Genomic DNA, 15,055 nt, shown 5'->3' on the forward strand with positions numbered 1-15,055 from the left:
TAGCTCGTAACATTTGAAAATGTCGTTACATTTATGAACAATTCCTTCTAAGAGCTAACACTTCTCTCCCAGGAGATTTTCGCGCCAATTTTTGTCTGAGATTTTCGCGCCCCTTCACTGAGACTCGGTGGAAAGTTTAGCAGCAGCGTCTGCCTGCAGCAGCGTCCCGTGCCTGCTGTCGTCATCACGCCTGTAGGAAACGTCACCTCGGCGACGTGACATCGTTGGCCGGCCTGTTTGAAGCTGTGTGAGCGGGTTCCTGCGACAGAGAGTCGAGGCTGAGTGGCCGGGAAGTGACAGTACCAGGGAGAACGCGTTTACAGTATGTATGTACACAATGCATGATATCTTCAAGTACAGCGTGCTCTATAAATACTGCCAATGTCTATGGCACTGTATTTAGGACTATAAATACTCTCATGGCGTTTATCAGTATATAGTACTTTTTTATTGTACATGGTGATTAACTGTCTCAATATTGCGTATGAAGCTTTAACTTCTGGTGTTTACAGATTATTCTCGCCACATTCAGTGCGCTTATTGATTATACATACTCCAATATATATGTTTGTAAATACTCTCGGTATACGTGCTCTAATATAGGTTAATTAGTGTCTTACTTTGTATGCGGTTTGCTTGACTGTACATGCCCAGAATAGAGATTTATTTGCATTGACTACTTGAGGTAAGCAAAAATCTATGGTTTGGGGATACAAATACAATCTTTATGTATATGGTGCTAATGGGTATTACCTGTACTTAAAATTACTTAACTTTCATTCAAAATACATTATAACTTCTGACAATTCATTGCCTAGACTTATGGTATGCTTATTGTATGTATAATGCTTTGCTTGGCTCGCCTGCCCTCTGGTATTCTATTTATACATAGAACTTGGCTCTGCCTGGCTTTTTGACAGTGATTGCTGCTCAAACGATAAGGTGCTTATTGATTATATATGTACTCTTGTAACATGTTGCTTGTTGATGCTAGTCTTTGTACGTGGTGATACTAAACTTTTAATAGAAGTGGTGCTTGTTGACTCTGCTCTCAGAGTATATTTTATATGTTGAGACAATAGGAAATATGTCCCTACCCCAAGGAGCTTACAATCTAGAAGTGAGTGGAGACACCCATGAATAGTGTGCATAGTGCTTACTGATAATTCATGTGCTTATTTATTTATAAAATGTTTTACCAGGAAGTAATACATTGAGCGTTACCTGTCGTTTCCAAGTACGTCCTGGGCATAGAGTTATGATGACAAATACATGGTTACAAATACATAGTTATATTAACTGAACAGGGTTATTTATCTTAATATATAAAATCGAAAGGTTAGTGCTATCTGCGGTGAAACTGATTGGTCCTCAGCCTCTGGCCAATCTTGAAAACGAGAGGTAACTCTCAATGTATTACTTATTGGTAAAATATTTTATAAATAAAATAAATTGGTGGGTCTGACGTCACCCAACTGCCACTCTCTTTCCCCCTCTGCCACACACACACACACACCTCTCTCTCCCTCCCCGGTGCTCAGCTCTCTCTCCCTCCCCGGCGCTCAGCTCTCTCTCCCTCCCCGGCGCTCAGCTCTCTCTCCCTCCCCGGCGCTCAGCTCTCTCTTCCTCCCCGGCGCTCAGCTCTCTCTCCCTCCCCGGCGGGGGGACAATCAGTGGGCAGGCACGCGGCGCCGAGTACCTAAGATGGCGGCGCCCGGAAGGACCCCCTTCCTCCCTCGCGGCGCAGAGTGCCTAAGATGGCGGCGCCCAGAAGGAGAGGTGACATATCTGTGTGTGTGTGTGACACTGTGTGTGTCACTGTGTGTGTGTGTGTGTGTGGGACACTATGTGTGTGGGGGACACTGTGTGTGTGTCACTGTGTGGTGTGTGTGTGTGTGTCAGACACTGTAGGGTGGGGACCCCCCCTCCTGTCCACTGTCCCCCCCCCTCCTGTCCACTGTCCCCCCCCCCCTCCTGTCCACTGTCCCCCCCCCCTCCTGTCCACTGCCCCCCCCCCCTCCTGTCCACTGCCCCCCCCCCCCCTCCTGTCCACTGTCCCCCCCCCCCTCCTGTCCACTATGCCCCCCCCCCCCTCATAGCGGGAAATTTAACTCACGGGCAACGCCGGGTCTCTCAGCTAGTACTTTATATACAAGACATTGCATGCACAGTAAGAGATATGTTATAGGCATATGTAAACGTACAGAAAAAGAAATTGCACTTATGAAAACACCTAGAGTGCAAGATGGGTGTGCTAATAATACACAGACTACTTCAAACCGTAGATACCAAGGAGGGGGTGTAGTAAAGGAGGGATCCTCCAGAGTGTATGTAACCGTTACAGACCAGATTAAAATGAGACGGCTTTAGTTTGGAAAGAACTTAGACTGGTGGCGGCTGTGAGAGTCTCCGGTAGATTGTTCCAGTTGTGAGGTGCACAGTAAAAGGAGGAGCGGTCGGATACTTTGTTGAGCCTTGGGACTACGAACTGTCTTTTGGAGTCAGATCTCAGATAAGTGCTGCATGTGGTAGATGTGAGGTGCTTGTTCAGATAGCTGGGTAGCTTGCCCAGAAAGTGTTTTGAAGGCAAGACAGGAAAGATGAACTTTGCGCCTAGACTCAAGTGATGACCAATCTAGTTCTTTGAGCATTTCGCAGTGATGTGTGTTGTAGTTGCATTGGAGGACGAAACGACACATTGAATTGTAGGGGGTATCAAGTTTGCTAAAGTGTGTTTGGGGGGCCATGCCATATACCAGCGGGGCGCAAGAATCTCTGTGGGTGGGGGGTGCGGCGGTTACAGCGGTCCCGCGCTCTTCCCCACTGCATTTAATTTAAATGCCGGGGGAGGCGTGAGTCCTCTGTAATTCTCTTACCTGGTCTCTGCCCGGTCTTCGGCAACGTGCGTCAAATGACGCATCAGGGTCCTGTGGCGTCACATGACCCACGACGTCATTTGACGCTGAGTTTTAGGAGGGGGCGCGAACGCTGCGACTCCCAGGCAGGGGGGGCCGCAGCTCGAGAAGTTTGCGCACCCCTGCTATATACTATGTTCCCATAGTCTGTAATTGGCAGGGCTCGACAAATGCACTCACTTGTACGCCATGGGCGAGTGCATTGTGGCCGCTGTTGTGTGCTTACCTGCGGTGTGGTGCCGCGATCTCTGTCTTCTCCCCAGCAAATTGTACTCTTTCCCCTGCAGGTCCTGAAAAAAATTGTTGCCTTGCCGTCACGGCATCCCGTGGCCATTTTTTCAGGACCTGCAGGGGAGAAGACAGAGATCGCAGCCAGACCCTGCCGCACGACGACGCCGGACCCTGCCGCAGGTAAGAGTCGTGGGTTGGGGGGGGGGGGGGGGCTGTGAGGGAGTTTTTTTGGGGGGTGAGTGGGTTTTTCCCTAATTTTTTCGTGCCCTGATAATTGGCATTAGCACCTGCTGTGCGATATGCTTTCTGACCAACAGACTTAGGGAGGATTTATTCCTATAAAGTACACCTAGTTTGGTATAGGTTTTGGATGTCGGGGTATCATTGTGCAACCCAAATGTTAAATGGGAGTCAAACCATATGCCCAAGTATTTAAAACTTGTAGCAGGGGCTTGGGTGGTATTAGCGTTGGTTCTGATCTGGAGCTCATTCATTGGAAGCTTTAAAAAATGTAGCCTTGGTCCCAAATACCATTGTTACAGTCTTGTCAGTGTTTAAAAACAGTTTGTTTTGGGAAATCCAATTTTCAAGTCTCAAAGTCAAATTGAAGTATGTGTCCAAGGTCGGGGAGGCTAGGGCTGTGTGCATATAAGATTGTGTCATCCGCATACATGTGCATTGAAGCTCCCTCCCAAGCGGTAGGAAGATCATTGAGAAGAGTAAGGGTCCCAGAACAAAGCTTTGTAATCCAAGGGGTTGGAGTTGGAGCCTGAGATGTGCTTGCTGTCTCTTGCTGTGCTTTCTTTTTACAATACATGTGCTTGGGTTATTGACACATTTGTTACCAAAATCCGACACCTATAAGCTTTTTTTGTTTTTTAATTTTGTCTTGGCCTCTTCCTTTTTGGTGTGATGTCACGGTTTCCATAAGAGTTTGCACAGATTTATGGCCCTTCTTCGAAGGATAAGGTCGGAAAAAGGTAGAGGTAATGATTGATTGTTTGTCAATCAATCAAATTACCCCTGCATATAGATGCCCTGACGAAATTGAATTTGTGTTTAATTTCCAAATAAGCAAAAGCAGCCACATCTTTGTTTTTTTTTTTTCTGGTAGTAGGAAAGTGGTATGTTACAAACTTTCAAACCTCTCAGGGTCCTTCTACTGTAGGAAAAACAAATCTTTTAGAACGTCCTTATTCTACAGAAAAAAGTTTTACGTTTGGTTGAAGGAAAACAAGGTTTGGCTAATTTGTGTAACTTGTGCATTTTATAAACATGTCACGCATTGTATAGTTCTGTCTTTGTGTTCTGTTTCAGTGCTTGGTTTGGAGGTCCTAAGAAAAATGGCCGTTCCGTTTGTTGAAGATTGGGATTTAGTCCAGACACTAGGAGAAGGAGCCTATGGAGAGTGAGTAACTGTCTTATACTGCCATCAATGCACTAGAATTAGTTTTTAGTATGTGCTTCGCTTTTAGTCTTGACAGTGAAAGCAGTACAAGCATGCTACTCAGAAGACCATATGTTAGTTTTTGAAGATTGAGAATTGTAATCTATTTAATATCTGTAATTCATGCTTAGTTGTATAAATAATATTTTAATATACACCGTAGAAGAAGAGGGAGAGCACAATATGCGATTAATTGGTCCCGTTCGATAATGAAGCAAACCACTTTTTATAGAACATGGGGTGCCTGTTTATTAAGACCAAAGTGGTGCACATCTGGGACAGATAATTCCACATTACATATCAAAGAAAAAAAAAAAACCCACCCTGTTGCTCTCAATGTGATTGTTTTCTTGTGGTGCAGTTTATTTGTCACAGAGTTGTACCACTTTTGCCTTGATGTATAATGGCATATTGTGTCTTGTACATAACGTAAATGATGAATAATTAAACAACAAAAAAAGGGCTCTGGATACATGGAAATGTCTATAGAGACACAGACACGTAAAATGGTGAGCCCTTGAAGAGACACAGATGCTATGTCTGGCTGCATAGCTGAACGTCCAGAAATGAGAACAAGAGTCGGCATTCCTGAGGTCTTTTAAAGAAGATGAAACTGGTATGTGTGAAATAAACCGTGTTTTACCTTATTTAAAAAACCTTATGATATCAGGAGCGCCAGCTCCTTTTTGTTTTCGCATAATATATAGATAGAGATATAGGTATAGATTTCTATATCTCTTGTTTTGCAACTGCAATACTTGGAAGATCATTTGGGAGGCCTTCATCCAGCAGTGATGGCTCTACAAGGGCTGAAGATGATGATCGATATATACATTCTGCCATTTATATTTACACAGTGTATATGAAAAATGTATACTGTACATAAAACCATTTGTAATGGATTCCAAAGTAGTGCGCTACAGGCTCCTTTGGTAGCACAGTCGTTAAGAAGTACTTTGTGCAAGTTGACTCCAGATAGTCTGCATAGCTTGTAAGCTACAGTAAATGGAAAGCTCTGCAGCACAATCATTTACATTTTGCTTGTTGCTTTTATTATTATTGTATAAGGATGTTGGTGTATATAATGATTTCTGTATATAATGATTTCTGTGTGTGTTTACTCCTGTAAAGGTAATACACATTAAATAAAAAATATTGTAGTTAATAAAAACGGAGGAGAAGATATGAGACTTCCTTTGTTACCCGATTCTGAGTTGAACCTCATTTCAAGTTGGTTCGAAATTACCACCTTTTAGATCTGTGGTTTTGAACCATGTCTTCAGGACATCTGGAGATATCCTTTACGTCCAATTAGGACATTCTCCTTTACTATGTAAACTAGGCCTGCACAACTCGTAAAGTGCGAAGGGCCGAACTGCTCCAAGGAAAAAAAAATTGGGCCGCACGGGTAAAATCATAATCATCATCATCATCATCATCATCATCATCATCTCTCCTCCAGCACCTATCATCATCATCATCATCATCATCATCATCACATCTCCCCCAGCACCCCTCATCATCATCCTCATATCTCCCCCAGAACCCAACACTATCAACCTTTGCGATACTCCCCATCTATCTCTCATACCCCCATCTCTCCCCCTCACCCACACACATAATACCCCCACTCCACATCAAACACACAATACCCCCCTGCACACCACACACATCCCATCCCCCTGCACTTCACATCCCTCTCCCCCCTTGCAGCTCACATCCCTCTCCCCCCTTGCAGCACACATCCCTCTCCCTCCTTGCAGCTCACATCCCTCTCCCCCCTTGCAGCTCACATCCCTCTCCCCCCTTGCACCTCACATCACTCTCCCCCCATGCACCTCACATCACTCTCCCCCCTGCACCTCACATCACTCGCCTCCCTTGCACCTCACATCACTCTCCCCCCTTGCACCTCACATCACTCTCCCCCCTTGCACCTCACATCACTCTCCCCCTTGGGTGAATGACGGTGGGTGGGTGGGAGACAGTGACTGGGTGGGAGACAGTGACTGGGTGGGAGACAGTGACTGGGTGGGAGACAGTGACTGGGTGGGAGACAGTGACTGGGTGGGAGACAGTGACGGGGTGGGAGACAGTGACGGGGTGGGAGACAGTGACGGGGTGGGAGACAGTGACGGGGTGGGAGACAGTGACGGGGTGGGAGACAGTGACGGGGTGGGAGACAGTGACGGGGTGGGAGACAGTGACGGGGTGGGAGACAGTGACGGGGTGGGAGACAGTGACGGGGTGGGAGACAGTGACGGGGTGGGAGACAGTGACGGGGTGGGAGACAGTGACGGGGTGGGAGACAGTGACGGGGTGGGAGACAGTGACGGGGTGGGAGACAGTGACGGGGTGGGAGACAGTGACGGGGTGGGAGACAGTGACGGGGTGGGAGACAGTGACGGGGTGGGAGACAGTGACGGGGTGGGAGACAGTGACGGGGTGGGAGACAGTGACGGGGTGGGAGACAGTGACGGGGTGGGAGACAGTGACGGGGTGGGAGACAGTGACGGGGTGGGAGACAGTGACGGGGTGGGAGACAGTGACGGGGTGGGAGACAGTGACGGGGTGGGAGACAGTGACGGGGGTGGGAGACAGTGACGGGGTGGGAGACAGTGACGGGGTGGGAGACAGTGACGGGGTGGGAGACAGTGACGGGGTGGGAGACAGTGACGGGGTGGGAGACAGTGACGGGGTGGGAGACAGTGACGGGGTGGGAGACAGTGACGGGGTGGGAGACAGTGACGGGGTGGGAGACAGTGACGGGGTGGGAGACAGTGACGGGGTGGGAGACAGTGACGGGGTGGGTGACAGTGACTGGGTGGGTGACAGTGACTGGGTGGGAGACAGTGACTGGGTGGGAGACAGTGACTGGGTGGGAGACAGTGACTGGGTGGGAGACAGTGACTGGGTGGGAGACAGTGACTGGGTGGGAGACAGTGACTGGGTGGGAGACAGTGACTGGGTGGGAGACAGTGACTGGGTGGGAGACAGTGACTGGGTGGGAGACAGTGACTGGGTGGGAGACAGTGACTGGGTGGGAGACAGTGACTGGGTGGGAGACAGTGACGGGGTGGGAGACAGTGACGGGGTGGGAGACAGTGACGGGGTGGGAGACAGTGACGGGGTGGGAGACAGTGACGGGGTGGGAGACAGTGACGGGGTGGGAGACAGTGACGGGGTGGGAGACAGTGACGGGGTGGGAGACAGTGACGGGGTGGGAGACAGTGACGGGGTGGGAGGGTGACAGTGGGTGGGTGGGTGGGAGACAGTGACTGGGTGGGTGGGAGACAGTGACTAACAGTGACTGGGTGGGTGGGTGACAGTGACTAACAGTGACTGGGTGGGTGGGTGACAGTGACTAACAGTGACTGGGTGGGTGGGTGACAGTGACTAACAGTGACTGGGTGGGTGGGTGACAGTGACTGGGTGGGTGGGTGGGAGACAGTGACTGGGTGGGTGGGAGACAGTGACTAACAGTGACTGGGTGGGTGGGTGACAGTGACTAACAGTGACTGGGTGGGTGGGTGACAGTGACTGGGTGGGTGGGTGGGAGACAGTGACTGGGTGGGTGGGTGGGAGACAGTGACTGGGTGGGTGGGTGGGAGACAGTGACTGGGTGGGTGGGTGGGAGACAGTGACTGGGTGGGTGGGAGGGAGACAGTGACTGGATGGGTGGGAGACAGTGACTAACAGTGACTGGGTGGGTGGGTGACAGTGACTAACAGTGACTGGGTGGGTGGGTGACAGTGACTAACAGTGACTGGGTGGGTGGGTGACAGTGACTAACAGTGACTGGGTGGGTGACAGTGACTAACAGTGACTGGGTGGGTGGGTGACAGTGACTAACAGTGACTGGGTGGGTGGGTGACAGTGACTGGGTGATGGTGACTGGTGACGGTGACTGGGTGACAGTGAGACTGGGTGACAGTGAGACTGGGTGACAGTGAGACTGGGTGACAGGGTGGGTGACAGTGAGACTGGGTGACAGGGTGGGTGACAGTGAGACTGGGTGACAGGGTGGGTGACAGTGAGACTGGGTGACAGGGTGGGTGACAGTGAGACTGGGTGACAGGGTGGGTGACAGTGAGACTGGGTGACAGGGTGGGTGACAGTGAGACTGGGTGACAGGGTGGGAGACAGTGACTGGGTGACAGGGTTGGAGACAGTGACTTACCTTGACCGGGTGGGTGCAGGTTGCCGCCGGACACTTTCCCCTCCTGCCCCCGATATCCCTGCGGCAGCTGCCCGGGACGGGAGGTGGGCTTGGGGGCGCGGGCTGGGGGGGGGGGAGGGCACGGGAGGTGAGCTCGTGGGGACGCGGGAAGCTGGCCGCGGAGGGAAGCGGTGAGAAGCAGGCCGCAGGAGGAGCTGAATTACTTATTAATTATTACTTCCCCCTCCGCCCCACGTTGGGAGCAGGGGGGGGGGAGCGGGCCCGCAGAGGAGCTGCGTGTTGCTTCCCCCTCCACCCCAGGTTGGGAGCAGGGGGGGGGTTGGGAGTGGGCCCGGAGAGGAGCTGCGTGTTGCTTCCCCCTCCGCCCACGTTGGGAGCAGGGGGGGGGGTGAGCGTTCCCGCAGAGGAGCTGTGTTGCTTCCCCCTCCGCCCGTATGTTGTGCAGGCCTGATGTAAACCAACAAACAAACAAAGCTTGTGTAATGTTTGCGCGTTTTACTAATTTGTTTATATGTTTATTTTCATGTGTTCGTCAGGGTGCAGTTGGCAGTGAATCGGCGCACAGAGGAAGCTGTCGCAGTGAAGATTGTGGACATGAAACGTGCTACTGACTGCCCAGAGAACATCAAGAAAGAGATTTGCATCAACAAGATGCTGAACCACACCAACATTGTGAAGTTTTATGGACACCGCAGGGAAGGCAACATTCAGTACCTCTTCTTGGAGTACTGCAGAGGAGGCGAACTCTTTGATCGAATAGGTAGATATTCTGTTTTCATGGAATAGAAAGAGATGAATGCAGCTAGTGGTTTCAGATGCTGTGTATGCCAGCAGTTGCACATGGAAACACAGTTGTATATCTCATTCGGAACTCAAGTCTGGTACCCTGAAACCAATCCACTCATTTATTTCACCATGACCGTTGTCATATAGTCATTTCTGAATGCCCATTTAAAAAAACACAATCTATCAGGTTTTGAAAGTTCTGTACAGGATCCTGAGGAAGACTAGGGGAGAGGGCTTGAAATGTTGATATTAAACTATGTGAATAATACATTTATTTTGTTATTTGCTTTATGCATTGCTGCTAAATTTTTCAACCAACATATGCTAATTTAGGGATTTGGACAGACTATGGAGTACTAGCACCACTTGTTAGTTCTGCTTTTTATTATATTTTTTTCTTATCTACTATTTCAAACCCTTGGAGCACCAGTTCCATTTATATATCACATCGGGAATTGTGTTACATGATTAATTACCTAGTTGAAAGACCCCCACAAATAGTTATGTCTATTTAATTATTTTACAAGCTGATGCATGGGAATGTTGTCATCCAAAAAAATCAGAGGAGCTGGGTATGTAACACCATAGGAGAGAGAAGAAAAATGGACATAGAACAGTACTGTATGACAGTCGGGGTTCAGTGGTGAATGGAACCTCCAATATTAATACTCACAAATGTAAGAGTTATATGGGCATATCCAAAACTGTGGCAATATGTAGTAAACGTGGGTGGATGTACCCTCAGCTTTTTTTGCAGTGCTCCACCATCTATCTACGCATACTCTATCTACAAAACGGAACGGATGCACGCTGTCATGGAGCAGAAGGGGTTTACTATGTGAGTGACCTACTATGTTTATTGTTATTGTGACTATAGGGGGTTTGCAGGGCTCCAGCCTATGATACAGGATACTTTCTATCCGCATAGTGATTGCACTGGGAGTCTCTTTATATAAGGGCTTCCATGTGGTTTCGCTTTTAAGAGTGGTTACATTTGTTCTGTCCATGTTAGGCTTTACATGGTGAGCCATATACCCTGTCACACATCTACACATTTTATTATGAATTAATATACCCCGGTCTCCTAGGCAATATTGCCAACATTGCACAATCCTGGATTTAGAAGCACCATCAAGAGATTCACTTCTCATTCTTTGCTGTACCCTCAGCTCAGCAGGACCCAGGGGAAAGAAGTCATACAGTACTGTTCTATGTCCATTTTCTTCTCTCTCCTATGGTGTTACATCCCCTGCTCCCCTGATTTTTGTGGAGGTCGACTGGAGGATATTGGAAACATATCCTGTTCCAGGGTTTTGTGTGGAGGAGTATACTATGTTCTATTAATTTGATTTCACTATTATCACTTGTTTTTATTAAATTGGTGGGTGGGTGTTTTTTTTCACTTTACAGTCTATCTGATCACTGTATGTGACAACAATTAGTCATGTATTCTATTATTCCCAAGTGTTGGATGCCACTTTCTGCTCTCTTATATTGCATGGGAATGTTGTCCAAGGAAATCTTACAAGTTACATCTTTTGTTTTGTTTATAATTCAAGTTTGTGTTGTGTTGAACATATAGGATTCCTTTAAAACAAGTGAAGCCCAGGAGACCAACTTTTTTCCCCTTCTGCTCTCCACAGAAACTGTTCATAAAAATATATATCTAGGTCTATCCTTGCCACATGAGCTACAGCAAAATAATTTTTTTGATTTTCTATTCATGTTCACTGAAGAGATGTTTTAGGATATGATTGTTTCTTGCTATGATCTGTTGATGTATATATCACATACTGTCTGATCTGTTACAGAACCTGATGTCGGGATGCCTGAACAAGATGCACAGAAGTTCTTCCATCAGCTCATAGCTGGTGTGGTGAGGCAATTTACAGTCCTCCTTTTTTCCTTGCAGATTTTGAAAGGGCGATAAAGTAATTGTCATTGTAGTGTTAAGCTGCAGTGCACCTAATCTATACTGTAAGTTCTAAAATAGGGAAAGCATCAGTATGACCTTGCTGGAGCAGTTTCCATGGTTATTGGGCATCAAATTGCACCTGGTCCTTCCTTGTATGTATGTATGTATGTATTTTTTTTTCTAAAATCACCTGGATTGGAGCTGTTTAGTAAACCGCTGACCTCAGTCATTGATATATTTACAGTATTACCAACTGACCTCTGTCCAGCGGAGACCAATATAGCGATTGGCGGCCAATAGAGAGCTACAATGCCATTGAAACATGTTGCAGCTTTCTATGGTGACCCTACGGCCATATCTGTAGATTCTTTTTGAAGTGAAACTTCTTTAGCGGCACCTACCACATGAGAAAAATTCAGTGGCAGTGAATGGAGTTGATGGGAACGGAAGTCAGTGGTGACGGCAGTGACGCACTGCTGGCAGAAGAGGCCATCAGCAACATTCACTGCCACTGAATATTGCCAGCTTCCACCAGCACGAGTCAGGGGACACACACAAACATGCGCACACACTGATCCCCTCTCCTCTACTGCACCCATTGATCCCCCTCTCTCTCTCCCGCGCACACACACTGACGCCGCACACACACACGCACGCTGACTGACGCACACACAAGGAATTTAGTTACTATAAATATAGAAGTGCAAATAGCTAAAAAAACACGTTCTAAGTCAAACTTCTTTGCGTTTTGGCACTGAAATTGTGTTTTAATTATTCATTAAAAATATCACCATTACAAATAAAATTTCTGTGACAAAAGACAAAGATGTTTCACTTAAAATGCGTGTGATCAGCATACACACAATTGTTTTTTTTTATTGCGCCGGAAACTGGCACAGGAACTGGAAATACTGTATCTTAGGAACTTGTCGGTTCCCAGGGGGTTGGAGGAATACAAATTGTCTCTAAAGGACGCCCACGTTCACATATTATTACACAACATTGGAAATTGCTGCTTTACGCAGCTTGATATATTACTAAAAGAATGGAACATGTGCAATCGATAATAAACTTTTTTTTTAGGGAGAACACTTTAAAGTTTGGAAGTTTCATAAAACAGTAGCAGTTTCAATTAGGCTTCCTTCTGTCACAGATTATATATCATACTTGGTATTTTCATCTGCAGATTTTACTGTAGATGTTTGTAATATGCTTGGAACGTCAACTCAAAATATCTATAGTCGAGAATTAGTAGCTAACTGGGGCACTATGTAAATTCTGTGGAGCGTCACTTTAGTTTATTGCTTTACTCTTCCAATGATGAAGACAGGCGTATTAGAAGCATTTTTTATTTCTGATCTGGTTAATCGTGGTGTAATGCATTCATGAAAGAAAGTGACACCCGGTGGTCAAATAGTGATGGTAAAGGAGGCTTATTACTATTCATGTAGGAATGAAATAAAAACGGAGAGGTTAGCTGTGTACCTAATAGAAACTGACAGTGTAGATCAAAACCACTATTGTCAATTAGAGTGTCCCACAACTATATAATTATACTAGAGGTGGTAGTGATTTGGCTACAATATCGTGTCATTTGAAAACTACTCCTAGATGGTAGTGATGGGTGTAACCTGAATTGATGTGTACGCTCGGTTTACCAAGTAGATACTGTAGTGAATCAGGTATACATACACATTTGTGCCAGACCGTCAGGTTCAAAATTTAGTGAGCCTGTGGGTCTGTCATGGTGAGCAATAGCAGTTGATGCAAGATCACAAAGTATGTGTCTTGTACTGTGAACCATGAACCATACAATGATTAAGGAGTAGTCAGAGTGTTGTGCTTCCTAATGAAGTCTCCGAAACACTCTGAGAGGAATTAGGCAACAGACCTCTCCGATATAGCCAGCGTACTGGGTGGTAACGCTTAGCTTGCCCTACATATGTTTCACCTGTAGTGGCTTCATCGGGGGCTTCGGAGACTTCATTAGGAAGCACAACACTCTGACTACTCCTTAATCATTGTATGGTTCATGGTTCACAGTACAAGACACATACTTTGTGATCTTGCATCAACTGCTATTGCTCACCATGACAGACCCACAGGCTCACTAAATTTTGAACCTGACGGTCTGGCACAAATGTGTATGTATACCTGATTCACTACAGTATCTACTTGGTAAACCGAGCGTACACATCAATTCAGGTTACACCCATCACTACCATCTAGGAGTAGTTTTCAAATGACACGATATTGTAGCCAAATCACTACCACCTCTAGTATAATTATATAGTTGTGGGACACTCTAATTGACAATAGTGGTTTTGATCTACACTGTCAGTTTCTATTAGGTACACAGCTAACCTCTCCGTTTTTATTTCAATCATTTTAATTACTTTGGTTCACATTACTGCTGCAATAAACACATTTTAATTGTTTATTAATAAATATTAAGTTTTAACATAGATTTAGGTGATCTCTAGTGCGGCGTATAGGGAGCTTTTCTTTATCTTTTTGATCAACATTAACCTTTTCCCTGCCAGCACCACCTATACACTTTATTGCAGTTTTTGTTCCTATATCACACAGGTTATAATATTTAGGTTTTCCCTCCTTTCACATTAGTATAGTGCAAGGTGCACACATTATGACCTTTTGGTCATTCCACCCCCCCTCTATTCATGTAGGAATCCAAACTCCATTTCCTTTAACAAATGTAGATTTTTATCGGAAGGTGTCACGGGAGCTTGTGCAGGGTTATGATATACACCAAAATATCTCTGGGTTGATTCGGATGCGACTAAGATATGATAAATATAGTTTAATCCTTGAAGGTGAACACACAGAATATACAAATAACACACAGAATATGGACACTTACGTGGGAAGGGACAATGAAGCAATCATGATCTGGATTGGCAATTCATCAGGCGTTCAGGTATCATTCAGATGTTGTAACGAAGACACTGGGCATAGAGCTTACAATCAGTTATATAGGATTTAAGCCCTATCTCTTAACATTGGGTGTCAGGTATTGGTTACCAATTACCTACACCCAATTACCCCTTGCCAGCTCACGTGGGAAGCAAGGTAATACCTGCCCACAGGGGTGGGCATTATTCTAATCAGGGGCCCATTTTGTTAGGCCCACTCCCAAAAGATTGGTGTCTCCTAGTCTGCCTTTTGGTCTCTGGACAGGAAAACCTTTGTCTGCAGGTGTGATTTCTAACACCTACATAACTACTCAAGTCCTACTCTTCTCCGCCCTAGCATACACAATCAGGGTGGGGAAGCCTTTGATCAGGGGTCTGGTTGTAGACATTGCGTCGCACCCTGAACATTAACATACTGCAGAGCCAGTATCTTTCCCGGGCTTTTATGCCAAACACAGTATATTTCTACAATAAAAAAAAAAAATATATATATAATCCGTTCGGCTGGGCCGAGCGGGCTACAAATTGCCAGATCCTCATGCCGGAGGGGATTCTACACGGTGGCCAATTTTCAGCTCGCTGGGACCCACCGAAACGGAGTTATAATAAATGACTTTAAATGCACTTTTACAGAAGCTGCATTTCTCT

General features: G+C 46.4%; 1 protein-coding gene across 3 annotated transcripts in view; it reads left to right on the forward strand.

Moving 5' to 3' along the window:
• Positions 1-200: 200 nt before the first annotated feature.
• CHEK1 (checkpoint kinase 1) overlaps positions 201-15,055 on the forward strand; it is a 50,390-nt gene continuing 35,535 nt past the window's right edge. The window contains exons 1-4 of one of the 3 annotated variants that reach the window (XM_075604342.1): positions 201-322; positions 4,464-4,554; positions 9,310-9,533; positions 11,371-11,435. In XM_075604342.1, the coding sequence (XP_075460457.1) occupies position 322; positions 4,464-4,554; positions 9,310-9,533; positions 11,371-11,435 (381 nt within the window). In that variant the 5' untranslated portion in view covers positions 201-321. Of the gene's footprint in view, positions 327-4,439; positions 4,555-9,309; positions 9,534-11,370; positions 11,436-15,055 lie in introns of all 3 variants that reach the window. The other 2 variants (XM_075604343.1, XM_075604344.1) reach the window with 2 other exon arrangements.

The sequence above is a fragment of the Ascaphus truei genome, chromosome 6, assembly GCF_040206685.1.
Source record: "Ascaphus truei isolate aAscTru1 chromosome 6, aAscTru1.hap1, whole genome shotgun sequence".
NCBI lineage: Eukaryota > Metazoa > Chordata > Amphibia > Anura > Ascaphidae > Ascaphus > Ascaphus truei.